At 58.6% G+C, this 27,491-nt stretch overlaps 1 protein-coding gene across 1 annotated transcript in view; it reads left to right on the forward strand.

Moving 5' to 3' along the window:
• The first annotated feature begins 499 nt into the window (after positions 1-499).
• DNAH17 (dynein axonemal heavy chain 17) overlaps positions 500-27,491 on the forward strand; it is a 33,527-nt gene continuing 6,535 nt past the window's right edge. Inside the window, exons 1-69 of the mRNA XM_032706743.1 lie at positions 500-607; positions 944-1,315; positions 2,042-2,235; positions 2,496-2,688; positions 2,776-2,875; positions 3,012-3,097; positions 3,236-3,361; positions 3,606-3,761; positions 3,841-3,924; positions 4,262-4,429; positions 4,685-4,801; positions 4,907-5,175; positions 5,299-5,494; positions 5,619-5,765; positions 6,037-6,145; positions 6,278-6,381; positions 6,485-6,625; positions 6,755-6,898; positions 7,092-7,274; positions 7,374-7,634; positions 7,742-7,911; positions 8,170-8,392; positions 8,472-8,588; positions 8,707-8,793; positions 9,021-9,173; positions 9,534-9,782; positions 10,010-10,132; positions 10,357-10,704; positions 10,785-10,876; positions 11,018-11,144; positions 11,366-11,518; positions 11,920-12,045; positions 12,198-12,305; positions 12,426-12,557; positions 12,851-13,011; positions 13,107-13,263; positions 13,531-13,635; positions 14,063-14,220; positions 14,712-14,850; positions 15,469-15,696; positions 15,849-15,986; positions 16,521-16,653; positions 16,838-16,965; positions 17,057-17,205; positions 17,431-17,713; positions 17,802-17,975; positions 18,591-18,798; positions 18,893-19,058; positions 19,142-19,244; positions 19,403-19,550; positions 19,676-19,767; positions 19,947-20,108; positions 20,214-20,378; positions 20,519-20,710; positions 21,144-21,410; positions 21,889-22,050; positions 22,554-22,787; positions 22,979-23,143; positions 23,238-23,333; positions 23,426-23,643; positions 23,868-24,075; positions 24,289-24,404; positions 24,669-24,861; positions 24,975-25,210; positions 25,480-25,596; positions 26,090-26,294; positions 26,614-26,778; positions 26,907-27,047; positions 27,187-27,357. Coding sequence (XP_032562634.1) covers positions 971-1,315; positions 2,042-2,235; positions 2,496-2,688; positions 2,776-2,875; positions 3,012-3,097; positions 3,236-3,361; positions 3,606-3,761; positions 3,841-3,924; positions 4,262-4,429; positions 4,685-4,801; positions 4,907-5,175; positions 5,299-5,494; positions 5,619-5,765; positions 6,037-6,145; positions 6,278-6,381; positions 6,485-6,625; positions 6,755-6,898; positions 7,092-7,274; positions 7,374-7,634; positions 7,742-7,911; positions 8,170-8,392; positions 8,472-8,588; positions 8,707-8,793; positions 9,021-9,173; positions 9,534-9,782; positions 10,010-10,132; positions 10,357-10,704; positions 10,785-10,876; positions 11,018-11,144; positions 11,366-11,518; positions 11,920-12,045; positions 12,198-12,305; positions 12,426-12,557; positions 12,851-13,011; positions 13,107-13,263; positions 13,531-13,635; positions 14,063-14,220; positions 14,712-14,850; positions 15,469-15,696; positions 15,849-15,986; positions 16,521-16,653; positions 16,838-16,965; positions 17,057-17,205; positions 17,431-17,713; positions 17,802-17,975; positions 18,591-18,798; positions 18,893-19,058; positions 19,142-19,244; positions 19,403-19,550; positions 19,676-19,767; positions 19,947-20,108; positions 20,214-20,378; positions 20,519-20,710; positions 21,144-21,410; positions 21,889-22,050; positions 22,554-22,787; positions 22,979-23,143; positions 23,238-23,333; positions 23,426-23,643; positions 23,868-24,075; positions 24,289-24,404; positions 24,669-24,861; positions 24,975-25,210; positions 25,480-25,596; positions 26,090-26,294; positions 26,614-26,778; positions 26,907-27,047; positions 27,187-27,357 — 11,214 coding nt within the window. The 5' untranslated portion in view covers positions 500-607; positions 944-970. The remainder of the gene's footprint in view (positions 608-943; positions 1,316-2,041; positions 2,236-2,495; positions 2,689-2,775; positions 2,876-3,011; positions 3,098-3,235; positions 3,362-3,605; positions 3,762-3,840; positions 3,925-4,261; positions 4,430-4,684; positions 4,802-4,906; positions 5,176-5,298; positions 5,495-5,618; positions 5,766-6,036; positions 6,146-6,277; positions 6,382-6,484; positions 6,626-6,754; positions 6,899-7,091; positions 7,275-7,373; positions 7,635-7,741; positions 7,912-8,169; positions 8,393-8,471; positions 8,589-8,706; positions 8,794-9,020; positions 9,174-9,533; positions 9,783-10,009; positions 10,133-10,356; positions 10,705-10,784; positions 10,877-11,017; positions 11,145-11,365; positions 11,519-11,919; positions 12,046-12,197; positions 12,306-12,425; positions 12,558-12,850; positions 13,012-13,106; positions 13,264-13,530; positions 13,636-14,062; positions 14,221-14,711; positions 14,851-15,468; positions 15,697-15,848; positions 15,987-16,520; positions 16,654-16,837; positions 16,966-17,056; positions 17,206-17,430; positions 17,714-17,801; positions 17,976-18,590; positions 18,799-18,892; positions 19,059-19,141; positions 19,245-19,402; positions 19,551-19,675; positions 19,768-19,946; positions 20,109-20,213; positions 20,379-20,518; positions 20,711-21,143; positions 21,411-21,888; positions 22,051-22,553; positions 22,788-22,978; positions 23,144-23,237; positions 23,334-23,425; positions 23,644-23,867; positions 24,076-24,288; positions 24,405-24,668; positions 24,862-24,974; positions 25,211-25,479; positions 25,597-26,089; positions 26,295-26,613; positions 26,779-26,906; positions 27,048-27,186; positions 27,358-27,491) is intronic.

Below are 27,491 nucleotides of genomic sequence, written 5' to 3' on the forward strand. Positions count from 1 at the left end.
CACCGAGCTTGGCTAGGCAGGGGGTGGTTGCCCACCACAGTGGCACTCACTGCACCATTCAAGGGGCCTGGGACAACAGGAGTGGTGGGGCATGCTCTCAGGTACCTCGTTCTGCAATGGAGCTGGGGGATTCATACCCAGGTGGTACCAGCTGTGAATGGGATCAAAGCCAAGTTGGGGACGAGGGCAAGCCGGGAGTGCAGAGCCTGTGCCAGTCCTGCTGCTGCCACCAGGACGAGGGGGGGGGGCTGCACACTTGTGCCACGGTGGGGATCTGCCAGAGGCAAGGGCATTCCCTGACAGAGCCAGGGACATTCCCTGCTGTGGTCTCTGCCCTCCCTGTGCCTCAGATGGGGCAGCCCTTGGCACTGTGGCCTGACTCGGGCCAGGGTGGCCACCAGCCCTTGCTGAGGGACGAGGACGTGGTGGGGCAGAGGGCAGCCCTGCAGTTGGGCTGGTGCCGGTGCCAGTTGGGCTGGTGCTGGGGTCAGTTGGGGCGCAGACTGTGTCGGTTGAACCGCAGATGGGGTCAGTTGGGGTGCAGACGGTGGCTGGAGGCTGTTGGAGGGTTGAGGGGTGCAGCAGGACAAGGGAGCAGTAGAGCCAGGTAGGATTGGGGTGAGCCAGAGGGGCAGAGGGGCCAGGCAGGGGTGGGGCAAGTCGGTGGCTGATGGTACTGGGGGTGATGAGGACCGGCAGTTCCCCATGAGACTGCATGTGCACAGGGAAGGCTGAGGGCAGTGGAGGGGTGGGACGGGCAGCGGGGAAGGTCGGGGGGTCGCGACGGGTGGTGGAAGGTCGGGACGGGCAGTGGAGGGTCGGGACGGGCAGCGGGGAGGGTCGGGACGGGCAGTGGAGGGGTGGGACGGGCAGCGGGGAGGGTCGGGGGGTGGGGTCGGTGCAGCCTCTATCTAAGCGGGGATCCGCACGTGGATCCGCTCAGGTGCTCCGGGGCCGCGGTGCCGCCGCAATGTCGGCCGGGCAGGACCCACGGCTTGCTTTCATGGAGAGCTTGGTCACGGTGTTGCTGCGCATCTCGACGGACAAGTGGAGCAAGTTTGTGAGCAGCGAGGAGGTCACGACCATGCTGGACAAGTTCTTCAAACAGCAGGATGCGCTGGAGGTGGTGTTGGGGCTGAACCCCTCCGGGCAGCTCCTGCCCACTACGGGCTTCCCATCTGCCCTAAAGAGCAAGGGCATCTACTTTGTGAAGAAGAATGGGGAGAACATCACCCAGGAGAACTGCCAGAGCGCTCTGCTGGTGGGAGACATTGGCCCCTCGCCTGTGGAGCAGCTCATCACCGTGCTGCTGGAGGTGGGTTGCCAGCACAGGCACAGGTGGGGCGAGTGGGATGAGCTGAGCTCCCCGGGCACAGTGCTGTGCCGGGATGCCTGGTGCAGGCTGCTAAAGCCAAAATTCCAGGTGGTCTCCAAAAGAAACTGAAATTTATAGAAAAAACTTACCACAGGCACTGGCCCTGACCTTTCGGCGACTCCTGTGCTGGGCCAAATGAACCCCACCAGGATAAGAGCTGGGGGAAGGTCACCAGCCCAGTTTTCTCCTGGGCCCAACTAGATCACTTCCTCCCTGTGGTTTTAGAAACTCATTGTAATGTCCCCTCCCCCCTGCCCCACATCTGGGAAATGTCTGAGTGGATTTCTCTCAAACTTCCCACGAATATTCCCAGTGCCAGCCCAGAGTACCCAGAAGTTGTATTGGCCCCAGGAGCCTCCACGATTCCCTTTCAGTGCCAGGGGCTTTTGCCTGTGTTCCAGCCCCTGACCCTGCTGGGTGCTCTCACTGTGCCACTCCCAGCACTTCCCAGCCCACGAGAGCTGGAAACCCAGACCAAGGGGACTCCTGATCACACTGATGACAGGAACATCAGGAAAACCCATTGGTGGCCGCTGGAGCTGTGGCTGGGCTGAGTCTGTGCTGTGATGGGCAGCGAGAGGGGACACTGGGATGGGCAGCACGACTGCCCACTACCCTGAGCACAGGAGTGCCTGAGAGAGCACCCAACCCAGCCTTGTCCTCCAGGTCGTGTCCCCCCTGCTCCTGAGTGAGGAGCAGGGGCTCAGCTGGCCCAAGATGGTGGTGGAGGATGTTGTGCAACAGACCCACCAGCTGCAGAACAAGATGTTTATGATGGGTGGGAAGATCCAGGGGAAGCCGCTGCTCCCACTGCCTGAGCACCTGATCAGCTGGGACGACTCCGGCGCCGCCTTGGACTGGTGGGTGCTGCTGGCACCACTTGGTGCCAGAAAAGGCAAACAGGGGCCCAGGCAGCACAAGTCCCTCAGGGAGGGACAGGAGCTGGGACACTGGCTTAGTCCCTGCACACCCCTGGGCACAGCCACCCCTGCAGCAGAGAAGGTTTGAGGGGCCCATGCCAGGCCTCCTCACAAGCAGGCACGAGGGGCTCCCCCAGCTGTTTGGGGTTCCCCTGGGGCAGTTTATGGCTCCTGTGGGGCATAACCTGTCTGCCTTTCAGCCTGGTGGGGCCTGCAGACGGTCCAGTGCTGCACTCCATCGAGACCGTCATCGTCGAGTGGTCCCAGCAGATTGAAGAGATCTTGAGCCAGGACTCAGCACGGCTGCTGCTGGAGGGAGTGCACCCCCTGCCCAGGGTCGAGTTCGAGTTCTGGCAGACGAGGATGACCAACCTGCAGTGTATCAATGACCAGGTACTGCCTCACCCGCGGTGGCCTCCCCGTGCTGAGCCCCCTGTGCTGAGCCCCCTCATGCTGAGCCTCTCACCTCTCCTGTACCAGCTGCTCTCGCCCCAAGTGACAGTGCTGGCCAAGACGCTGGAGAAGGCCAACAGCTGCTACTGGCCATCGTTGCAGAACATGTTCAGGGCCGTCAATGCTGGTGAGGCCCCCCAGTTCCATGTTGGAGGGGTGGGGACCCTGTTCCTCAGTGTTCGGCTGGATGTGGTGGTGATGTGGTGGTGGCTGCCTCTGACAGGGTGTCCCCATCCTGACCCAGAGTTTTCTTCCTGTCCCAGGCCTGGAGGAAGCCAAAGATGTCAGCCTCCATCTGCAACCGCTGCAGGTGCTGCTGGAGGAGGTGGAACAAGCGGATTATTCCCAGGTAAGTAATGTGGCAAAATAACCAGGCACAGTCTGGCTGCCTCTTCTGGGTGGCGGCACAGAGCCCCAGAGGCTGCAGGGGGAGCACATGCCCCCAGCTCTGCCACGTCCCCACACTGATGGGGCTCTGCTCCCACAGCTGCAGCCCTTTGTGCCCAAGGTGCTATGCACTGTCTGCCTGCTCCGGGTTCACTGCCAGCTCTACCACTCACCCGCCCACGTAGCCCGTGTCCTGCAGGAGATCTGCAACCTCCTCATCACCATGGTACAGCCCCAGCACTGACCCACATCCCCTCCAGCTGCCTCACTGGGACAGGGGTGGGGAGTCCAGCTGCAGTGACACAGAGACACCCCAGAGAAGGGAACAGCAGAGGCCCTTGTAGGGCTGGGGGGGTCTGGGGCAAGCACGGGCTGCAGGTGGCAACCAGCAAGGCCATGGGGATGAAGGGGACAGGAGGAGCCTTCACACCCTCCTGACAATAGTCCCTGCCTGCATCTGTCTGTCCCAGACCCAGAAGTTCCTGAGCCCTGAGGACGTGCTGAAGGGGCTGCAAGGAGAACCCCAGGAGACCCTGGAGGGAATCAAACTGAGCATCTCCACAATAGAGAAGTTCTTCCAGTCCTACAGCACTTACTGCTCCAACCTGATGCCCATATTGTTCCCAGTGAGTGTAGGGACAGTGTGCAGGCACCCGGCCCCCTCCACACCAGCCCCACTGACTGACAGACCCTTTCCCATCCCAGGAGGAGCCACAGCTGTGGGAGTTCCCCCCCACCCGTACCTTCAGGAGGATGGACGCCTTCTTGCACAGGCTCAAGACCATCGAGGTGACAGCACAGCATTTTGGGGCACAGGGCCAACTGCAGCTGGGCCTTCCCTGCCCTGGGGATCCTGGGGTGGTCCCTGAGAGCAGCACTGAGTGGGCTGGGGCCGCTGATGCAATGGGACATTGCTGGGAGTGGCACCATTCCCGGCACAGCCCTCCTGGCCCTGAGCCCCCAGGACAGGACGGGCACCCCCCAGCCAGGCCAGGGAGCATCCCTGGGAGAATGCTCCTCAGGAATGGTGCATGGGCAGGATGCAGCCCTGTACCAGTGCTGCAGCTCCTGTACCTGCAGCCTGGGACAGGGGGAGCCAAGTGAAATGGGGGTTTGTGCTTGCCAGGAGCTGTTCCAGGCAGCCATTGACTTCCTGAAGCTGGAGAAGACAGTTCTGGGAGGGGTGCGAGGAAACTTCCTTGGGAACTGGGTGTTGCGGATCTCCGAAGAGGTCTGTGAAGTCACCAAGAGTTTTGCTGATTGCAAATATGATCCCTTGGATCCCAATGAAGAGGTGAGCAGATGCTGGGATGGAAATGTAATGGATGCTGGGATGGAGGTGTAAACATTTCCTAAGTAAGAAGAAAAAAATCTCTTGCCAGAACACGCTGAAGAGCAGCCCATGGGACTGTCCCACAGCAGCAGAGGGCTGGCTCTGGGGCAGGTCATGGGGCTCTGGGCCCTCCAAGTTTAGCAAACATTTCAGGAAGGATTTGGGAAGGAGGCACAGGGGCTGTGCCTGTTTAAATCATTTCGCTCTTGCTGGCAGCAATGGAACAGAGACTTTGCGGAGTTCCAGAAGAAGGTTGAGGATGCAAACAGGCAGCTGGCTGCTATCTTCTGCCGGGGCTTTGATGACTGCAACAACCTGTCAGCCGCCGTGAAGGTACCTGTACCCCAGCTTGGCAGCCTGGCACCTGCAGGGACCGGGGGTCACGGGGGTCCCAGGACTGCTCCAGGGCACAGGAGCCAGCACCTCTCTCTCCCACAGCTGGTGCGCATGTTTGCCTCTGTGCTGGAGCGACCCTTGGTCAGAGCTGAGGCTTCCCCCTGCTACGTGGCCCTGCTGGGAATGTTTGAGGCTGAGCTGGAGAGTGTGAAGGTGCTGTACGACGCCCTGGCCATGTCCCGGCCACCCCCCGGGGGAGCCCCGCCCATCCACAAGAACCTGCCACCGGTGGCCGGGCAGATGAAGTGGGCTCTGGAGCTGCAGCAGCGGCTGGAGGGGCCACGCAGGGACTTGCTGACCATTGACCACCCGTACGTGCAGGTCCCCTGTCACCTCATGGGGACATGGGGCAGCAGCCGGGCAGGATCCAGCCTGGCCTGGGTCCCCTCCCATGTCCTGCTGCAGCAGCTGCTGCTTTATTGTGACCCCGACAGTGCCATGGTGGGTGCTGAGGCTGAGCTGGTGTCTGGGAAGTATGAGGAAATGATGGGGCTGCTGCAAGGTTACGGCAAGAGGGTCTACAGGGAGTGGGCGTGTGGAGCTGGCAAGGAATGCCACTTCAGCCTGGAGCAGCCCTTGCTCCGGAGGGACCCCGACTCTGCTCTCCTCAGTGTGAACTTCAGCAAAGAGGTTGGTGCTGGCACGGGGAACACCAGTGATCCCTCACCCCAGTGTGAATCCTGCAGTCTCAGGGGCTGCCTGAGGTGTGGTGGGTTTTGCCAACAAACCCCTTCCTGGCGGTGGTGTCTCACAGCTCATTGCTGTCCTGCGGGAGGTGAAGTACCTGAAAATCCAGCAGCAGCAGGACATCCCGGAAAGTGCCGAGCACCTCTTTGCCCAAAATGAGACTTTCCAAAAGCTTGGGGACAACCTGGCGCTCATCGTGGGCTGGTACAATGAGGCAGGTTCTGAAAGGGAGACTACCCTGCTGCTTTTCCATGCCCTGAGCCCCAGCCAGGCTGAGAGGGGCTGGGGGATTGGGGTACCACAGGCACATCACTGGCACCTCAGGTCCCTGCCCATCCTGTGGGTAGGACAAGCTGTGGCTGCTGCCATCCTCCTCCCGCCCCCCAGTTCTGTGTTGGAGGGGTGGGGACCCTGTTCCTCAGTGTGGGGCTGGAGCAGGGTCCCTGCTCCACCTGGGCACTCACCTGTGGCTGTGTTGGCCCCAGGTGAAGCAGCGGCTGCTGCCGGTGGAGCAGCCACTGGTGACGGGGGAGCTGGAGGCCCTGGACGGCCGCCTGGCCAGCGCTGAGCAGTCCCTGTTCTGGAACCACGAAGGTACCAACCCCCACCTCAGCCATCCAAGGCTGGGCATCCTCTCTGCATTTGGGGGGTCCCCAACACCCTCTGGCCTCTTGCACCCCCTGGAGGTGTCTGCACAACCTGTTCATGTGTGCATTTTTCTCCCAGGTGTCATGGAATACATCCAGGATATAAGGGACACCCTGCAAGACCTGCAGAGACGGGTCCAGAGAGCAAAGCTGAACCTGAATAACATCACCCAGCTGATGGAGGTAACATTTGATAGTACTTCACAAGCATCTTTCTGGGACACATCCAGCTGGGATTTTCCTTTCCCTGGCTCAGCAGAGCAGCCCCATTCTCTCCTCCTTGCAGGACTGCTCAGCCACTCCCTTGTTTAGAAGGAAGGACCACAAGACAGCTCCATTCCTGGACCTGGATGGGAGAGAAAATGCCTTAACTGAGCGCCGCACTGTCATCGAGAACACGGGCACGAGGATCCAGGGGATGGTGGAGGTGAGGCCCATGGGATGGAGTGTTGGATGGGCCCACAGGGGCCACAAGGAAGGCTTTGCCTGCAGTGCCAGGAGCCAGTGCCTTTGCTGGATGTTCACTGACAAACACTCGCTGGTTTTCCCATGGCAGGAGAATGCAACTCTGTTTAAGGCTGACAAGTCCTCGCAGATATGGCTGAAGTATGTGGGACACATAGACAGAATCGTGCTGGATGGGCTCTGCAGATTTGTCCAGAAATCCCTACAGATGCTGCTCAGCAACATGAACCCCGATGTAGGTCCCATTGTGCCTGCAGCGGGTGTGGTGGGCTTGGGGTGTCCCACCGCTCGCTGTCAGTTTGCTGAGTGGCCAAACGTGCCTGTTGCAGTGCCCCCCACCAGGACTGGTGTCCCCCGTTGTCCCCGACACTTGCAGGGCTGGGGGCCGTGGGACATGAAGCCCCATGCCAGGCACTGCCCTTTTTCAGGCTGAGGTGTTCCCGTTGTTCGAGGTGCAGATGGAGCTGTGCGAGGGCCGGGTGCGGTACCAGCCTTCACTGGAGGTGGGGGCTGGCGACAGCTTCTTGACGCTGATGGAGGGGCTGCTCGGGGACACTGAGGCAGCAGTGGCCTCCATGCCACGGCTCCTGGAGGGGGCAGTCAGCTATAAGGTGGGTCCATGGCCGGCGGCAGCAACTCCCGGCTCAGCGGGAGGTGGGTGAGGAGCCCGGTGCCCCCAGCTGGTCCCCAAGCTCTGCCCGTCCCTTCAGACTGCAGTGGAGGAGCAGCCAGATCTTGGGAGGATGCGGGACAAGGTGGTGTCACTGGTGGTCAGCACGATGACAGAGGGCGAGGAGTTCAGCGCCAGCTTTGAGGAGCACTCCCACCTGTGGCAGGAGACCCCTGAGGAGTTCCTGCAGCGCTTCCTTACCTTGGGCAGTGCCCCCAGGCCTGAAGAGACACAGCCAGAGCCGCAGCCAGAAGAGCCTGCGACGTCTGGGATCCCATCCCTCCAGCTCTTTAAGCAGGAGGTGTGGGATGAGTTCCTGGGGATGTGCTGGGTGCTTGGGCTGCCCTGAAGGACACGAAGTGCCCAGGGAGGTGGCAGCCGTGGGCTGTGACCTGTTCTTGTCCTCAGATCGATGCACTCGAGGCGCTGCACGAAGAGGTGTTGGGGTTTGCCGACACCACAGTGTTTGGGGGGTGGCTGCAGAGCGACTGTCGCCTCTTCAAGAAAGCACTGCTGGACGCCATCAAGGGCCAGAGCCTGGTGCTCCGGCAGTACCTTGCCCACCACGTCACCTCCAGGTAAGAGTCTGGTGAGCCCTGGCCTGGGGATGTGGACTGGGTCAATGGGCACTCCCATTGACCGGAGCTCAGCTGGGCTGTGGCACAGGCACGTCTGTGTGCCAGGGCAGGGCTGGCTGCAGGGGACAGAGTTGTGGAGGTGGGGGTGAAGGTTCGAGGCACCATCAGGGCCGAGTCCATGGGGTGCCATGCCCTGGCTCTACAGAGTGAGCCCTGAGCCCCGTCAGGGACACCTGGTGAGTGCCATTGTCCTCCCAGTCTCCAGGAGCTGGAGGATTTCATCAAAGAGTCTAATGCCGGCTTGAGTAAACCTCTGGAGGAGGGAGACTATGATGGGCTGGTGGAAGTGATGGGACACCTGGCAAGGGTCAGGGAGAGGCAGGCAGTGACCGACTGCATGTTTGAGCCCCTGAAGGAAACAATTGACCTGCTCCAGTCTTACGGGGATGAGATGCCGGAGCAGATCCATCTGCAACTTAAAGTAGGCTGCTCAGGGTGCGGGGAGGTGGGCAGAGGCTCCCTGGGGCCAGACTGGTGACCCCACACGGTGCCCACTGCAGAACCTGCCTGGGCGCTGGGACAACAACAAGAGGCTCTGCCTGCGAGTTGCGGACAGCGCGGCGCCCCTGCAAGCCAGCGAGGCTGCCATCCTCCGCGGGAAGTGCCAGGAGTTCGAGGTGCCTGCCTGGGGGCTGGGGGCACATGGGCAGCTCTTCAGCAGCTTCGGGAAGACCCCACTGCTCTTCCTGACTGCCGGGTCCCGACTGTCCCCCTGAACCCCATCCTCCCACACAGGTCCAGCAGCACGCTTTCCGGGAGACTTTCCAGGGAAAAGCCCCTTTTTCATACACGGACCCGAACCCCTACAAGTCACTGAACAGGGTAAGAAAGGGGAAGAGGACACCAGGGCCACTAGTGTCCTCCCTGGCACTGCATGGCCATCCCTGGCATTTGGTGCTGGGGTGAGGCAGCTGCTCTGGTTTTGGCTACAGCTCCCAGCCTGACAGGGAGGATCTGGCCCTGCAGCAGGGATGGAGCCACCACTGGAGTAGGAGACATGTCCCTGGCACACAATCTCTGGCTGAAACCTTCTCCTTTTCTCCATCCAGCAACAGAAGAAAGTTGTGGCCATGGAGATGGACATGGCAGCCCTGGCCTCCTCAGCTGGGCTGTTTGAGGTGCCAGTCCCAGAGTACAAACAGCTCAAAGCGTGTCGCAAGGAGCTGCGCCTGCTGAAGGAGCTCTGGGACATGGTCAGCCTGGTACGTGCCACGGTCGGGGAGCCAGGACACAATGCACAACACTACCTCCAGGCAAGGGTTGGACAGCAGGCTGCTCTTGGCTGGCACGGGCACCTGGCACATGCACCAGGCACAGGCATCCAGCATGAGCACCCCGTGCCAGCCAGGCATTGCCAGCCAAAGATACAGAGCTGTTGTAGCTCCTTAGAGAGCTCATTGCTGTCAGAGGGAGGATGAGACAGGTGGGGGGGCTGCACACCCCAGCACAGCTGCATGGTGTGTGCACCTGTGGGGCATGTGGGCACTGGGTATGCTGCTCTTCATTCTGGGCAGGAATGCTTCTGCTAATCACATGTCTGTGAAAATGTATCCGGGGTCCAGGTGAACATGAGCATTGACACCTGGAAGACGACCAGGTGGAATGAGCTCAACGTTGAGGATATGGATATTGAGTGCAAGAAATTTGCTAAAGACATCCGGAGCTTGGATAAGGAGGTGAAGAGCTGGGACGCATTCATAGGGCTGGACAGCAACATGAAGAACATGATCACGTCTCTGCGCGCCGTGAGCGAGCTGCAGAACCCAGCCATCAGGGACCGCCACTGGCAGGAGCTTGTGCAGGCAACTAAGGTGCTCCCAAGTCTTCCCACCCATCTCTGGCTCCAGCCCCTGGCCCAAGAGGCTCCTGAGATCCACACCCAGCAAGGGAAGGGTGCCATTGGGTTTCAATCTGGCCTCATGCAAATATTTGTGTAGGGTCTCCAAACGCAGGTGTTAATGAGCTCATTTGGGTGAGCTGCTGGATTGCCTCTCCCCAGAGGGGAGTCCGTGGCCCGACCATGCCGGTTCCTCTCCAGGTGGACTTCACCATGTCTGAGGACACCACCCTCGCGGACCTGCTGCAGCTGAACCTGCACAAGTTCGAGGAGGAGGTTCGCGGCATCGTGGACAAAGCCACGAAGGAGGCAGGGATGGAGAAGGTAAACAGGGCTCGGCTCCTCCCCTGCTTTGCTGAGAGCCCTGTGCCAATGTGGCTCCGTGGCTGACAAGCACTCGTGTTCCGGCTCTTGGGACTGGAGTCCACAGGCAGCAGGGAGCTCGTGGAGCCGCTGCCTGGAGCAGGTGTCCCTCTGCCACCCTGCCTTCCCGCAGGGGCTGGACTCAGCACCGTGGTGCCCAGCTCATCCTCCTGCCCCGACTGCAGGTGCTGAATACCCTGGATACTACCTGGGCAGCAATGCAGTTCGAGTACGAGCCCCACAGCAGGACTGGACTCCCACTGCTCAAGGCAGATGAGTTGCTCATCGAGACGCTGGAGGACAACCAAGTGCAGCTGCAGAATGTGTTGGCCTCCAAGTACCGAGCCTTCTTCCTCCGGGAGGCACAAGACTGGCAGCAGAAGCTGTCAACAGCTGACGCCGTTATCAGCACCTGGTTTGAGGTGCAGAGGAAGTGGGGTCACCTGGAAACAATATTCATCGCCTCTGAAGACACCCGCAACCAGCTGCCAGAGGAGTCAAAGAAGTTTGATACCATCGATCAAGATTTCCGAGTGCGAATCCCATTCCCACTCCACATTCACCCCATGGCTCGCTGCCGCTTCGGGTGGACTTAAGTGTTTTTCCTCTTCAGGAGCTAATGGCTGACGCAGAAAAAACTCCCAATGTGGTCGAATGCACCAACAAACCCAGGCTGCTCGACCGGCTGGAAGCGCTGCAGGACAGGTAAGGGTTCAGTCATCCCAGCGGAGCATTTGAGGGGGCCAGAGGAAGGGGTTGATTCCCCCAAAGTAGCACTGACAAGGACTGAGCAAAGAGTAAAACCCATATGTAGGGTTGACAGCAGGTTTTTCCATTTTCTTCCAGGCTGGAGGTCTGTGAGAAGGCCTTGGCTGAATACCTCGAGACCAAAAGACTGGCTTTTCCCCGGTTCTACTTTGTCTCCTCTGCGGACCTGCTGGATATTTTATCAAAGGGGACCGAGCCCCTTGAGGTATAGGTTGTGTGTGAGCATGGGGGTGAGTCCTCTGCCTCTTCCCTGCTAACCTGTTTGAGCAGTTTTAGAACATTTTTCACCCTAACGGGTAGAACACCATCCCTGATCCCCCTTCCCGGGGGTGCAGTGCCTAGGGAGCACCCGGAGGTAGATCCAAGTGCTGATCACACCTCCACACATGACGTGGCTCCTGATGGTGGCTGTGCCTCTGCTCTCAGGTGTCCCGGCACCTGACGAAGCTGTTCGACAGTGTGGCCAAGCTGAACTTCCAGCTGAGCTCGGACAAGAAGCCCCTGAAAGTGGCCCAGGGGATGTTCAGCCGGGATGGGGAGTACGTGCCCTTCGACGCAGACTGTGACCTGTCCGGCCAGGTCAGCTGAGCTTTGCGGAGCCTCCGCTTGCTGGGATGGGGGACAGGTTGAGGATGGGGATGAGCCTTTTGCTGGTTGTGCACTAACAGCTTGGCAGGAGTTTAAAAATGTAATCACAAAGCTTTTTGGCCAAAAACCCCAGAAATGGGACCTGCCTTAGAGGTGCAGAACAGCACAGTCTTGTGAACCTGCACAGCCTCACAGCCCCTCAGGGGTTACAAGGTGGTTTCCCCTTTGCTTTTCACCCTCAGACCACCCTCCATCACCTCCCATGGGATGTGCCCTGCAGGGCCAGCACCGGGGTCTCTCCTGCAGCTTGTTGCACAGGGAGAGGTTTGAGCAGCCTGAGGGGACACAGGCTGGGAGCCACTCGCTCAGCTCTGCTGGATGTGACTCCCTAGGTTGAGGTTTGGCTGAACCGGGTGCTGGAGCGCATGCGCTCGACGCTGCGGCAGCTCATCCCCCGGGCCCTGGTCACCTACGAGGCGAAGCCACGGGAGCAGTGGGTGTTCGACTACCCGGCACAGGTGGGTGCTGCTGCGTGGGGCCAGGCTGAGCCAGGCTCTGAGAGGAAGAGGAGGAGACAGAGATCCCTGGGAGCTGCAGGCACCTGCCCTGAGCCATAGTGCGGGCAATGTGCTCCCCTCTATGGCTGTGTTGTCCTTGTGGTTTGCTGCAGGTCGCCCTGACGTGCACCCAGATCTCGTGGACCTCAGAGGTTGGTGTTGCCTTTTCAAGTCTGCAGAAAGGCTACGAGAATGCCCTGAAGGACTATAACAAAAAGCAGGTTGGCATCATCTGGACCTGATCCAGAGCTGGCCCAAGCCCCTCTGCCAGGCTGGGAGTCACCAGGAGGTGGGAAAACGAGGGCATCGTCTCTATGTGCATCATTTCTTTGCTTCTCCAGATTGCTCGGCTGAATGCCCTCATTTCTCTGCTCCTTGGGAACCTGAGTGCTGGAGACAGGATGAAGATCATGACGATCTGTACCATTGATGTCCACTCCAGGGACGTTGTGGCCAAAATGATCCAAACGAAGGTATTTGGTACAAAAGGGTATTTTTACTGCACTGTCTCTCAGCACTTCTGAGCACAGACTTCCCGTCACTCTATTACTTTTGGGCTGGGCACTGCAGTTGGCAAGTGTGGGCTGAGCTGAGCCACGAGGAGTGATGGCACCACCCCAGCATGGCACTGGAACCCTTTTGCACACTCTCCTTGTGTTGGGAGGTGGTGAACGGTCCCAAGGCATGAATGGGAGCTTGCTGTCCCAGCGGGCCGGGGTGGGCAGCGCCGGTGCTCACCTGCCTTCCACAGCTGGCTGCTCTGCAGGTGGAGAGCGACCAGGCATTCGCCTGGCAGTCCCAGCTCCGGCACCGCTGGGACGAGGGGAAGAAGCACTGCTACGCCAACATCTGCGACGCTCAGCTCCAGTACGCCTACGAGTACCTGGGGAACACCCCCCGGCTGGTCATCACCCCCCTGACGGACAGGTTGGGACTCAGCTCCCCACACTTGCTGCTGCCTGCGGCTCTGTGGCCGTGCCACACCACTGGCCCTGCTCAGCCCCAGTGTCCTCCCTTCACAGGTGCTACATCACCCTGACACAGTCCCTCCACCTCTATATGGGCGGGGCCCCCGCAGGCCCTGCGGGCACTGGGAAGACTGAGACCACCAAGGACCTGGGCCGGGCAGTGGGCATGATGGTCTACGTGTTCAACTGCTCTGAGCAGATGGACTACAAGGTAGGGCACAGGGCAACAGGATGGTGGCACCGAGGTGAGAACCATGGGATATCCAAGACAAGGGGGGCCCTGGTTTGGTCTCTGGGAGCACAGGAGAGCCCAGGGGCATGGGGCCCTATCACTGTGGGGCATTTCCTTAGGGAAGGGAACAATCCATAAAGCATGAGCAGCTCTCAGCACTCGAGCTTTGTCACCAAACCCCCCATTGCAGCTGCCATGCAGGATCACAGCACCTGAGCCCCATCCTGATGCTCTGTTTCTCTCCAGTCCTGTGGGAACATCTACAAGGGACTGGCTCAGACAGGCGCCTGGGGCTGCTTTGACGAGTTCAATCGCATTTTGGTGGAGGTCCTGTCTGTCATCGCGGTGCAGGTGCGCGCTGTTCCCACAACCCTGTGGCACTGGGTGCCAAAGAGACTTCCCAGCTCACATCCTGGGTGCTGTCCCAGCTAAACGTGACTCGTGGGACAACTTACTGCTGTTCTCTCCACTGTATCCTCTTTGCAGGGTGGTGGGTGGAAGCAGAGCAGTGCTGGTGATTTGGGCACAGCCCAGCTGTGTCCCATCCCAATAACCTGTCACCTCCCAGCTCTGCCTTTGCCCAGGACAGGGAGTTGGGGTGACTGGGAAGGAACCAGTTTTAGACCAGCTCTCCTGCTGTTATGGCTTCAGTAAGAACTCAGTGCTATTCCTGGCACAGACAAATCCCAGGGTCGCTTTGAGGGGTGGTGAAGGTGAGCCAGAGCATGGGACAGGGAGCTGGGAGCTGCCAGCACTAACACCTCTGCTCACCTGACAGGTGAAATGTATTCAAGATGCAATCCGTGCCAAGAAGAAAACATTCAACTTCCTTGGAGAGACTATCTCCCTGGTCCCGTCGGTTGGGCTGTTCATCACCATGAACCCTGGCTACGCCGGGCGCACAGAGCTGCCTGAGAATCTAAAGGCTCTGTTCAGGTGGGTAGGTGTCATCACAGCACTTACCTGTGTGGTGACACTCATGAATCACATCCATCGCGTGTCCTAAGCTGAGAGTGTTTGTGTGCAATGGTGGCCCTGGCATCAGGGAGTCCTTGGCACCAAGGGACAGCCCTGTCACTCCCTGGAGGTGGCCAGGCTGGGCAAACTGGGCTGCTCAGCTGGGGAAGAGGATGCTCAGGGGGTCTAATTGCCACCCCAGCTAAAAATCCAATTGACAATAAGACAAAAAGGCAGTGGAGTGCTGGAAGGGGAGGCGCAGAGGGTTTCTGTGGGATTCCTGTCCTTGGAGGAACTCAAATGGTGAGTGCAGAAGGGCCGGGTGCCCTGATCCGGTGGGGACATGAACCCCCAGCAGTGTAACTGCAGCAGGGAAGGATTTGTACTGGGAACTCAGGGGCAAACCCTGGGGGCTATGGGAGGGCAAAGACATGGTGTGCAGCCCTGCCAACCTCTGTGCTCCTCTGCAGACCCTGCGCCATGGTGGTCCCTGATTTCGAACTGATCTGCGAAATCATGCTTGTGGCAGAGGGGTTTCTCGATGCCAGGCTGCTGGCAAGAAAGTTCATCACTCTGTACACACTGTGCAAAGAGCTGTTGTCGAAACAGGTAATTAACAATATCACACAGGATAGAGGAAAGAGTCCATTTGAACTTCAGACCTGAAACACTGTAGTGGGATTGCTGGTGGTGATGCGTGGGGTGATGTTCTGCACAGTTCAGGTCTATGGCAGGGCAAGTTCCACTTCCATCTGGTACATCATATGGTATCTTTCTGCCTTAGGGAAGGAATCAAGAAGGCCAAAAGTAGAATAACAGAATTAGAATTAGAATTAGAATTAGAATTAGAATTAGAATTAGAATTAGAATTAGAATTAGAATTAGAATTAGAATTAGAATTAGAATTAGAATTAGAATTAGAATTAGAATTAGAATTAGAATTAGAATTGAGCCAGTTAAGGTGAGAGCTTCTAGATATTATTCATCTTAGCAGAGGTGTTTCACACCTAAAACATGTCTCCAAGAAGGAAACTGGATTCCCATTCCCCTTGTGACGATGAAGGCTTCTCCTGTAAACAAGCTCAGTTTAGGTCCCCCAGTTGGGCTGGACCACACACCGTGTGGGTGACCTGTCTGTGGGGCAATAGACAGTGTTCCTCTATGGTGCTGTTTGAAGCTGTTCTCATTCACCAGAGTGAAATGGTAACTCTTTGCTGCCTGTCACAGGACCACTACGACTGGGGGCTGCGAGCCATCAAGTCCGTGCTGGTGGTGGCAGGCTCCTTGAAGAGGGGGGACCCCGGCTGTGCCGAGGACCAGGTTCTGATGAGAGCTTTACGAGACTTCAACATCCCCAAGATCGTGACAGATGACTTGCCTGTGTTCATGGGGCTGATTGGAGACCTGTTCCCAGCACTGGACGTCCCCAGGAAGAGGGACCTCAACTTTGAGAAGGTGCAAGCCCAGGCACAGCACCAGCACTGGAGGCGTCTCAGCCCTGGCAGAGTTCAGAGGCTGATGGTCCATTCAGCACTTCTGGAAGTGACCAACTTGTCTCCAGGGTCTTGCCAAAGCTGCCAGTGGTCAGCACCTGCTCTCCCTCCCAGGTCATCCGTGAGTCCGTGCTGGAGCTGAAGCTGCAGGCAGAGGAGAACTTCGTGCTGAAGGTGGTGCAACTGGAGGAGCTGCTGCAAGTGCGACATTCTGTCTTCGTCGTCGGCAATGCCGGCTGCGGCAAGTCCCAGGTAGCAGCCAAACCATCCTGAGGACATGGGACCCGAGCATATCCCATGGCCTCCCACAGCTCTTGGTGAGGGCATGACCACAGGCCACAGCCAGCCATGCAGACCCTGGTACGGCCAGAGCAGCATTTGGGTGGGGGACTGCAGTGCAGCCATGACCGTGCCAGGCCCTCCAACACTGCCTGTGCCAGACTGAGCCCATGGAGCTGAGCGGGTTTGGGATGCACAGCTCAGGGGCTGCTCAGGACACCCATGAATGGAGCAGGGACAATGTAGGGAGCAGGCAGAGGCACGCTCTCACAATGCTGTGCATGCTGGGGTGCCGGCAGGATGACAGGACAGTGCTGGCTGGTGGGGTCAGGGCTCCCACAACAGCCCAGCCAGGAGCTGGCTCTGCAGAGGGAGGTCAGGTGCATTCCCAGCAGCAGCCCATATGGGAGCAGGACTCCGTGCCCTCTGCTGTGGGCAGATGCTGCCGAAGGCTGTGGACACCCCGGTGGGAGCAGCACCCGCAGCTGCACCATCCCCTCCCCACAGGTGCTGAAGTCGCTCAACAAAACGTACCAAAAGCTGCAGCGGAGGCCAGTCACCGTGGACCTCGACCCCAAGGCCGTGACCTGCAATGAGCTGTTCGGGGTCATCCATCCGGCCACGCGGGAGTGGAAGGATGGTGAGACACCAATGCTGTGAGCTCTGTTTACAGGATGTGAGATGGAAAGGGAAGACCTTTGCTTAGGGCTCCTTCCTGGAGTGGGAGGGAGAAGGAATATCTTCCATGAGAGCACCAGTCCTGTGTGTCTCCCAGCAAACATCTGTGCATGGAGAGGACCAACCCATGTCTCTCTGTGGGGCAGGTCTGTTCTCCACAGCGATGCGTGACCTGGCCAACATCACACATGACGGGCCCAAGTGGATCATCCTCGATGGAGACATTGATCCCATGTGGATCGAGTCCCTGAACACAGTCATGGATGACAATAAGGTTGGTGCCATTACACTCCAGGGGCTTTGCTTGCTTGTTAACTCAGGAGGATCAGCTCTGGGCATCCCTCACAACGAGCCACTTCCCCCAGGTTCTCACCTTGGCCAGCAACGAGCGTATCCCCCTCACCCCCACCATGCGGCTCATCTTCGAGATCAGCCATCTGCGCACGGCCACGCCCGCCACCGTGTCCCGGGCGGGAATCCTCTACATCAACCCCACGGACCTCGGCTGGCACCCGTGAGCCAGGAAGGGAGAAGGATGGGGTGGGAAGGGATCAGATGGACAGGGTGGGACAAGATGGGATCTGATGGGATGGGATGGGACAGGATGGGCTGGGATCTGATGGGATGGGACAGGATGGGACAAAATGAGATGAGGGGATGAGATGGGATGGGATAAGATGGGATGGGATGGGCACTGGCCCCCACATGCTCACTGCAGCCCTGCTTGTCCCTCCCACAGCATTGTGACCAGCTGGATTGAGACGAGGACAGTAAAGTCTGAGAAGGCCATTCTGATGGTCCTCTTTGACAAGTACCTGCCGCCATGCCTGGAGAAGCTCAAGTCTGGGTTCAAGACAATCACCCCTGTCCCCGAGGTCACAGCCATACAGACAGTGCTGTCCCTGTTGGAATGTCTCCTGACACCAAAGAATGTCCCACCAGACTCACCCCGGGAGCGATATGAGCTCTACTTTGTCTTTGCCTGTACCTGGGCCTTTGGCGGGGCCTTGTTCCAGGACCAGGTACTGCCACGGGACCACCTGGTGCCCGGCACCCCTTGCTGTGTCCCTTCATGTGGCTGGTGTCTGAGTGTCTTTGTTTTGTCCCCAGCTGGTGGATCACCGCCAGCAGTTCAGCAAGTGGTGGCTGACGGATTTTAAAGCCGTCAAGTTTCCTAGCGAGGGGACAATTTTTGACTATTACATTGATCCGGAAACTAAGAGATTCAAACCCTGGGATGAAAGAGTACCACAGTTCGAGCTTGACCCCGAAGTCCCCTTACAGGTATTTCCCATGAACTCTATGTTTATACAGTTTATTTGATTACTACTCTACAGTCTTGTAGACTCAGCAATGCCTGGAGTGTCACTGGGATTTGGGCTGGGGGCATCCAGCAAACCCAATGGCTTCCTGTAGTTATTTTTACCCTGCAGAAACCCCAGCAAGGGCTATAAGTTCCACCTCTTCTTTAACTTTAGATTAACCTGCAGCTTCATAGAGTCTCATGAAATAATTATTGCCTGAGTGCAAAATTTCCTTTAGCACTTGATTTGTGTCTCCTGCAGTGCTGTCCAGAGGGGGGTTATCAAAGCTGTCAGGGCAAGGGCGAGGAACCACGACTGGGTTTGGCCGTGGGCTGAGCAGACACCAGAGGTGGTTTCAGGAACTGTCCATTTTGTTCTGTGTAATAACAGTTTTAGTCAGAAAGGCCTTAGAATAGTCAAGTATCCAAGACCTTTAGGTTTAGAGAGGGAGCAGGTTTGTATGCAGAGAGCATCGTCCATTGGAGCTGCTGTGAACGCCATGCAGGGCTCTGGCACGCTGCCCCCTGCTCCGACAGAGGATCCCACCTCTGCCAATGCCGGGGCAAGCACCAGGACTGACAGCCCCTCTCCCCAGGCTGCCATGGTGCACACCACAGAGACCATCCGCCTCCGCTACTTCCTGGACCTGCTGATGGAGAAGCGGCAGCCGGTGATGCTGGTGGGGAACGCAGGGACGGGAAAGTCGGTCCTAATGTGGGACAAGCTGGAAGCACTTGGCACAGACGAATATCTGGTGCAGTCTGTGCCCCTCAACTTCTACACCACCTCGGCCATGCTGCAGGGTGAGGCTGTCAGAGTCAGCAGCTGGCCCCTGCCAGGCTGTGCCACAGGGTCCTGCAGTGCTGACCCACCACCCACCCGCTCCTCTTGCTGCAGCCGTCCTTGAGAAACCCTTGGAGAAGAAATCGGGAAGAATCTACGGCCCGCCCGGCTCCAGAAGGCTGGTCTACTTCATTGATGACATGAACATGCCAGAGGTGGACAAATATGGCACCGTGGCACCACACACGCTCATCCGGCAGCACCTGGACCATGGGCACTGGTGGGTGCCAGAGGGGCACAGCACAATGGGGGGAACCTGTCCCCATCCCCAGGGAAAGCATCACAGTGCTGGTCCCTGCACAGGTACGACAGGACCAAACTGACCCTGAAGGACATTCGTAACTGCCAGTACGTGGCCTGCATGAACCCAACCGCGGGGTCCTTCACCATCGACTCACGGCTGCAGGTGTGTGGGATCCAAGGGCCAGGCCATGTCCAGCACATCCGTTCCCCTTGGGCCAAGGCCCAGAGGGTGGGGTGAGGCAGGGGGCCCTGCGATGTCGTCTGGCTGTGTTAGCCCCCGCAGGGCAAAGCGCCCATCTCAGTTTCTATCCCTTTCTGCAGCGCCACTTCTGTGTCCTCGCTGTGAGCTTTCCCAGCCGGGAGGCTCTGCACACCGTGTATGGTACCATCCTGGAGCAGCACCTGGCCCGGCAGCAGATACCACAAGCTCTCCAGAAGATGCAGCCCCAGCTGGTAGCAGCGGCACTGGGTGAGCCCCCGCCACCCTGGGGTGGGATGTGCCAGCATTGGCCCCTGGGGAATGCACTGCTGGGGAACGAGGCTCGGGGATCTCTGGGGACCTGGCACCCACTCACCCCCTTCTCCTCCCAACAGCCCTGCACCAGAAGGTTTCCACCACCTTTCTGCCAACAGCTATCAAGTTCCACTACCTCTTCAACCTGCGGGACCTCTCCAACATATTTCAGGTAGCTTGAGGGCTGTTTCTTCTAAAACATCCTTATTTCTCCCTTTCCTCATCCCACAGTCTTGCAGCGTACCTTTTTCCTGAAACAGGCCTTGGCCTCTTCCCAGAGCCAACCTTTACACTCGGCTCTGAGTGGCACTGAAATAACCCCGAGGGCTGTGAGGTTTGTATGTTTGCCAGGGGCTGCTCTTCTCCACCCCTGAGTGCCTGAAAAGCCCTGTGGACTTGGTGCGTCTCTGGCTTCATGAAGCAGAGAGGGTGTACGGAGACAAGCTCGTTGACGAAGAGGATCAGGGTGGCTTCAAGAAGCTGCTGGTGGACACCTGCAAAACTGCCTTTCAAGTAAGTTGTACTGAAAAGGAGAGGGCTCCAGCCTGGTGGCACTGCCTTGGTATCCTGTGGCCAAACCCCACAGCTGAAACCCACAGCTGGAATTGCCTTTCCCAGGAGCTCAGTGAAGACGTGGTGTTCGCCAAGCCCAACATCTACTGGCACTTCGCCCAGGGCTTTGATGAGTCCAAGTACATGCCAGTGCCAAGCTGGGCAACTCTGAGTGACCTGCTGGGGGAAGCCCTGGACAGCTACAATGAGGTGAACGCAGCAATGAACCTGGTGAGTGCCCGTGGTGGGCAGCGCCACCCTGAAAAGATGTGACTGCGGCATCGCGCTGCTTGGGTCAGTGCATTTTGGGGCACTTGCTACTTCCCTGCCCTGATCCAGAACACTGAACCTTCCCCTCCTGTTTTCTTCAGGTGCTCTTTGAAGATGCTGTGTCTCACATTTGCAGAATTAGCAGGATCTTGGAGTCTCCTCGGGGCAATGCGCTGCTGGTGGGGGTGGGAGGCAGCGGGAAGCAGAGCCTGGCACGGCTGGCAGCAAACATCAGCAACCTGAGCGTGTTCCAGATCACACTGAGGAAAGGCTATGGCACCGCGGACCTGAAGGTGGGAGCAGCTTTGGGCCCTGGGCCAGTGCTGCCTGCTGAGGGCAAGGTCCTGCACCTGCAGTGTTGGTGCCTAGGGTGGGCTCATGGGGCTCTGCTCTCCTCACATCAGTGCATTTGCACACCAGGATCTGCTCATAGGTGACACCCAGGAGTCCTGCCCCAAGGGGCCACAGCACTTCCCCAGCCAGGGACAGGCAGGAGCCACTGGTGAGGAGGGCAGGTGCAGTGTGGGCAGCCCTGATGCTGCACCCATCTCCGGGTTGAGCAGTTGGCACCACCTCCTTCCCAAATGATCCTTCCCAAAGGCTCCCCCCGGCTCCCCAGGGCTGCTCCAAACACTTTGGAGAACACCTCATGGAGGTTGATCCAGGGGGTGACAGTTTCTCTCTGCCCCAGGTGGACCAGGGGGTGACAGTTTCTCTCTGCCCCAGGTGGACCTCGCCTCCCAGTACATGAAGGCAGCCGTGAAGAACATCCCCACTGTGTTCCTGATGACGGACTCCCAGGTGGCTGAAGAATCGTTCCTGGTTCTAATCAATGACTTCTTGGCGTCTGGGGAAGTGCCAGGTCTCTTTCAGGATTCTGACCTGGAAACCATCATTGGTAGCATGAGACCCCAGGTGAAGGCCCTTGGATTGGAGGATTCAAAGGAAAACTGCTGGAAATTCTTTATAGAAAAAGTCCAGCGCCAGTTAAAGGTGGGTGTTTGCTCCCCAGGGTGGTTTGTCCATGCCCCTGACTTGCCTGATCCAAAACCTCTTTGCAACAGGGCACCCTGAAGTTTCATCCCAGGGTGGTGGGTTTGGGAAAAAGGTGTTTTCAGAGGCTCTCCAGATGCCTCTGGCCCCAGGGGTGCAGGACAGAACACCCCTGTATTGACCTCCGTGGAGGCAGAGGCAGAGCAGCACCTCCATGGCTGTGGGCCATGCTGGGCACTCACAGGGACTCTGACTGTGCTCAGCTGCTGACTGCAGCCACCAAAGGGGACACAATCCAGCTCTGGGGAGCAGCACAAGGTGCACAACCACAGACCACCTCCCATGTACTGGGAGTTACTGGGAGGGCAGCACAGCCCTGGTCTGCAGCAGAAGCCTTGCAGTCATGCAGAGCCCATGGTGACGTTCCTGCCAACCCAACAGCGGGGACACCCTGCTCAGCGGTGCTGCTCTGCCCCAGGTCATCCTCTGCTTCTCCCCCGTGGGCTCAACCCTGCGTGTGCGGGCCAGGAGGTTCCCTGCTGTGGTCAACTGCACGGCCATCGACTGGTTCCACGAGTGGCCAGAGGACGCTCTCGTGTCCGTCAGCAGCAGGTTCCTGGAGGAAACGGAGGACATTGAGGTGAGCTGGGACCCCCGGCACAGCTGCTGTCCTGGGGCACTGGGGATCCCTGCACCTTTGCTGCTCTCCTTGTTTAATGTGCCCAGGGATAGGGGTCTGGTGTGACCAAGGGGGCGAGGGGCAGCAAGCTGGGAATAGATCTGGGATAGGCTCACATCTGGTTCTGGGGTCAGAGCCTGCAGCCCTGCACCGTGCTTGTGGGGATGAACCTTCCCTCATTTTCTTCTGTCCTTAAAGCACCCCCTCACGTAACAGCCTAGGGACAGCAGCTTCTCCCAGTGCAGGGTTGAGTCAGGGACCCAGAGCTGGGCATGGGAACTGGTGCTGGTGCCATGGCTACCAGCATGTCTCAGCCCTGCACTGTGCTGTTAACAAAAAGGGTCACTTTTCTCTGGCCTCTGCGGCTGGACACAGAGCCAATGCTGCAGGAGGGCTCAGTGCAGCCCCTGCACATCACTGCAGGCACCCACTGCAGCAACTCCCTGTTTGTGCTCCCTGTGCAGCCAGAGGTCAAGGTCTCCATCAGCCAGTTCATGTCCTTTGTCCACACGAGTGCGAAGGAGATGTCCAAGACCTACCTGGCTGTGGAGAGACGCTATAATTACACCACGCCAAAGACCTTCCTGGAGCAGATAAAGCTCTACCAAAGCCTGCTGGCAAGTAAAAGGAGCAAGCTCTCTGCCAACATCGAGAGGCTGGAGAAGGGGTTGATGAAGCTGCAGAGCACAGCATCACAGGTGCCTATCTACAGCCTCGCTCATGCATTGTGCCTGCTGTGGGTCCGGCATGGGGAGAGAGAGCAGGCATGTCCCTGCAGGGTGGTCAAGGTGGCCACAAGGTCCCCAAGCCGTACCAAGCCACTGCTCTGGGTCCAGGCAGGGTTTGGCAGTATTGGCCCTCTGATCTGCTCTGTTTCTCCATTGTCAAGGTGGATGACCTGAAAGCCATGCTGGCAATCCAGGAGGCAGAGCTGAAGCAGAAGAACGAGGACACAGATAAACTGATCCATGTGGTGGGTGTTGAGACAGAGAAAGTCACCAAGGAGAAAGCCACTGCTGATGAGGAGGAGCTGAAGGTTGAGGCCATTAACAAGGTGCGTGGCACTGAGCCAGTGCCCAGTGTGGGACGGGGCAGCGTGAGCTCTGTGGCTACGGCCGCTCACCCCATCCCACGTCCTCCCTCCCCAGGTCGTGGCTGAGAAGCAACAAGCCTGTGCAAGTGACCTGGCGGAAGCAGAGGTGGTGCTCTCTGCTGCCCGCGAGGCCCTCAACACACTCAACAAGGTGGGCGAGCTCTCGGTGGGAAGCAGGTGCCCAGCTAGCGCTGGTGGCCCCACAGCAGGGTGATGCTCAGTGGCCCTGCGGTCCCTTCCCAGTACAACCTGACAGAGTTGAAGTCCTTTGGGGCTCCACCCCCAGAAGTGGTGAACGTGATGGCAGCTGTGTTGATTCTGACGGCCGAAAATGGCAAGATTCCGAAGGACAAGAGCTGGACAGCAGCAAAAGTGAAGATAGGAAAAATAGACACTTTCCTTTCAAGCTTACAAAACTATGATGGGGAAAACATCCCTGAGCCCTGTCTCAAGGCATTTCAGTGAGTCTCTGGCTGGTTCCTGCCCCAGCCCAGCCCTTGGGCAGGGTGGCCAGGGGGACCCTCACCTGGGAGCACAGCAGAGTTTGGGGGCAGGAGTGGGATCCAGGTGTTGGCCCTGCTCTCCCACCTTTCTGCCCACCAGCAGCTCAAGCCCCAGGAGGAGTGGGAACGGTCACTGGCAGCCACGGCACGGTGCCATAGCATGGCATGTGCTCCCATTCCAGGCCGTACCGGTCAGACCCCGGGTTTGATCCCGAGTTCATCAAGTCCAAATCAACGGCCGCGGCGGGGCTGTGCTCCTGGTGCCTCAACATGGTCCGCTACTACGAGGTGCACTGTGAGGTGAAGCCCAAGAGGCAGGCGGTGGCTGACGCCGATGCCGAGCTGGCGGAGGCACAGCAGAGGCTCAGTCGCATTAAGAGCAAAATTGTGGTAAGTGTGTGTCCCCCAGCCCCCAGGCAGGGCCAGCCACCAGCGCCCGCCACGACCCCCTCAGACACCAAACGAGCAAGAGAGGTTTCTGTAAGTCTATGAACCCGGAGCCCAGGCCAAGCACTGGGCTGGGACAGGGCCACTGCAGAGCTCCGGGAGCATGGAGCCTCCTGTCCAAGTAGGGAATAACTGTGGGACTGTTCTCTTCCAAAGACCCTGAATGCCAATCTGGCAACTCTCACTGCTCAGTTTGAGAAAGCCACAGCAGAAAAGATCAAATGCCAGCAGGAGGCTGATGAAACCAACAAAGTCATCACCTTGGCAAACAGGTACCGTGCAAATACTGGCTCCAAAGCACTGGGGCAGGCTGATGCCCCCTGGCATTGCTTGGTGGCCGTGGGAGCAACAGAGCCCCCCATACCCTCCACAAATTAAAAACTCCTGAGATAAACTGGGCCAAAAATTCATGGAGGTATACAGCCCTGAAGTCATTTTCTGATAATGCCCTGGGGCGTCATGGCTGAGTCCCTCACTGGGTCACAGCACTGGGAGCACCAGCACCACAGCAGCCACCATCCCCTCTGACCCCCCAGGCTTGTTGGGGGTCTGGCATCCGAAAATGTCCGCTGGGCTGAGTCAGTGGACCAGCTCAGAGAGCAGGAGAAGACGCTGTGTGGGGACGTGCTGCTGGTCTCTGCCTTTGTGTCCTACGTCGGATATTTCACCAAGAAGTACAGGGCTGAGCTGCTGGAGCAGCACTGGATCCCCTTCCTCAATGGGCTGACGGTGAGAGACCACAGATTCCATCCCAGAGTGCCCAGGGCTCCTTCACCCCCGCCCACCAGCACTGGGGGCTCCCACCCCTCTGTGGCCAGGCACCCAACAGCCCCTCCCTGCAGGTGCCCATCCCCATCACCCCAGGCCTGGACCCCCTCAGCCTCCTCACGGACTCTGCCGATGTGGCTGCCTGGAACAACCAGGGCCTGCCCAGCGACCGCACTTCCACCGAGAACGCTGCCATCCTCTGCAGCACCCAGCGGTGGCCACTGCTCGTGGACGCCCAGCTCCAGGGCAGCAAGTGGATCAAGAACAAATACGGGGAGGAGCTGCAGGTCGTCCGCCTGGGCCAGCGGAGGTGGGCCAGGGGCTGCAAAGTTGGGCACAGGCTTGGGCTGCACTGGCCCCCATTTCCCTGCCATCGAAGGGTGCAGGGTGCTGTGAGCCAGGGCAACCACATCCCCATCAGACTCAGGGCACCTGAGGGCAGCAGCTCCACAGGTCCTGCGGGGGCCAGGGCTGGCAGAGCACAGCAGGGTCCCAACAGGGCTGGGTGGCTGGAAGGCACCCCCTGAACCCCCCACAGTGTACAGGCTTGCCACGTGCACCTCCTCCCTCTCCACTCAGGTACCTGGACACCATTGCACAGGCAGTCTCTGAAGGACAGACACTGCTGATCGAGGACATTGGTGAGACAGTGGAGGCGGTGCTGGACCCACTGCTGGGCAAGACCATCTTGGGCAGGTGAGCACACCCCAGTGCCGAGTGGTTTCACCTGCCCCAAGCAACCACTGCTGCCCCAAAATGCTGGTTGATGCCCCTTTGCTGCCGGCAGTTGAGGGCCTGATCCTTCCTTGGTTTTGGCCACATCCCCCAGTGTTCTCCAATATGTCCCACTGTACTGATGTGGCCTTTTGGGCTGTTCTTGTCTGCAGTACCCAGTTCATTTAGTGATTTAAGGACATGTCCCCTGGGGCACCTGCCATAAGCAGGTGATAAGCTGGAAGGGGAAAAGCGCCCCAGAAGCTATGGGGGGGCTGCAGCAGGGCAGCCTCCAGCTCCTGCTCCTCCACCCTTGCCCTGCTGGGGTTGGTTTGGCACTGCTGCCCTTGCTGAGCCTTTTCCCACCCAAAGAAATCCATTCTGAGCAACCGGGAACAGCACACGGGCTGATTGCATGTGTCTGTGATGAGTTACTACCCAGTGTGTGGACTAATTTGTTTAATTAACTGAACAGATACATTAGGATTGGAGATAAAGAAGTGGAGTATCACCAGCAGTTCCGCTTGATCCTGCACACCCGATGTTTCAACCCGCACTACAAGCCAGAGGTGCAGGCTCAGTGCACTCTCATCAACTTCTTGGTGACACGGGAGGGCCTGGAGGACCAGCTTCTGGCCGCTGTGGTGGCCCGGGAGCGGCCGGACCTGGAGACCCTGAAGGTACAGGCCCAGCTGCTGGATGGAGGGGTGGGAGAGGACGGGGCGCTGCGGAGGTTTTGGGGAAGGGAGCAGAAGAGCTCCCCTCTGTGTGCTCCCTGTGTTTGTTGAGAGCCAAGTGAGTCCCAAACAGACCCTGCAACTGCAGGTCCCCCATTGCTCCCACAGCCAGCGCTGCCCTGGTGGGTGATGGTGGGTCCCAGGAGGGGCCATGGCCACCCTCCCCTTGCACAAGCACATCGGTGGCCATATGACAGTGACTGGTGCCAGCACTCAGTCATGATCTCTCGAGTGACGTACCCCTTGGGGGCTGCTGTCACAGGCAAACCTAACCAAGAGCCAGAACGAGTTCAAGATCAAGCTGAAGGAGCTGGAGGACTCACTGCTCGCCCGGCTGTCGGCTGCTGGGGGAGACTTCCTGCGGGACACAGCTCTGGTGGAAAACCTGGAAACAACAAAGCGCACAGCCAAGGAAATTGAGGAAAAAGTAAACATGCTGCCCTGGCCCTGGTGCCACAGGCAGAGGGACAGCTTGGCTGGACACCCAGCCAGAGGGCAGACACTGCTTCAGCCCATGCCTTGGTTCTGGTAACACCCACCCCCGTGTGCCTCCAGGTGAAAGAAGCTAAAGTCACTGAAGTACAAATAAACGTCGCAAGAGAGAACTATCGCCCGGCGGCAGAGCGCGCGTCCCTGCTGTACTTCATCCTGAGTGACCTCGGCAAGATCAACCCCATCTACCAGTTCTCTCTCAAGGTAGACAGGGAGTGAGGAGGGAGCTGGTGTGTGCGGGTGGGACAGGGTTGGGGGAGGATGGAGATTTGGTGTTTCAGTGTTTATGCTGCTGACGAGCTCCCAGCAGCCGGACACTGATGCCTGCCGGGATCTTCTTCAGGCCTTCAATGGAGTTTTTGAGAAAGCCATCCAGCGTGCGGCCCCCAGCCAGGACACCAAGCAAAGGGTGGTCAACCTGACGGACCAGATCACCTACTCAGTCTATATGTACACAGCACAGGGCCTCTTTGAGAGAGACAAACTCATCTTCCTGGCCCAGGTTGCCTTCCAGGTAATCCCTGTGAATGTCTGGGGCTCCTGCTGTACAACAGGTGCTTATGTGGCTTTAGACAGGTTGTTCTCACTCCTGTGCTGCTGCTGGATGCTCAAAGCCTCTCGCCCCCTCGTGCCGGGGCAGTGGCACCA

Source organism: Chiroxiphia lanceolata, chromosome 19 (assembly GCF_009829145.1).
Source record: "Chiroxiphia lanceolata isolate bChiLan1 chromosome 19, bChiLan1.pri, whole genome shotgun sequence".
Taxonomy (NCBI): domain Eukaryota; kingdom Metazoa; phylum Chordata; class Aves; order Passeriformes; family Pipridae; genus Chiroxiphia; species Chiroxiphia lanceolata.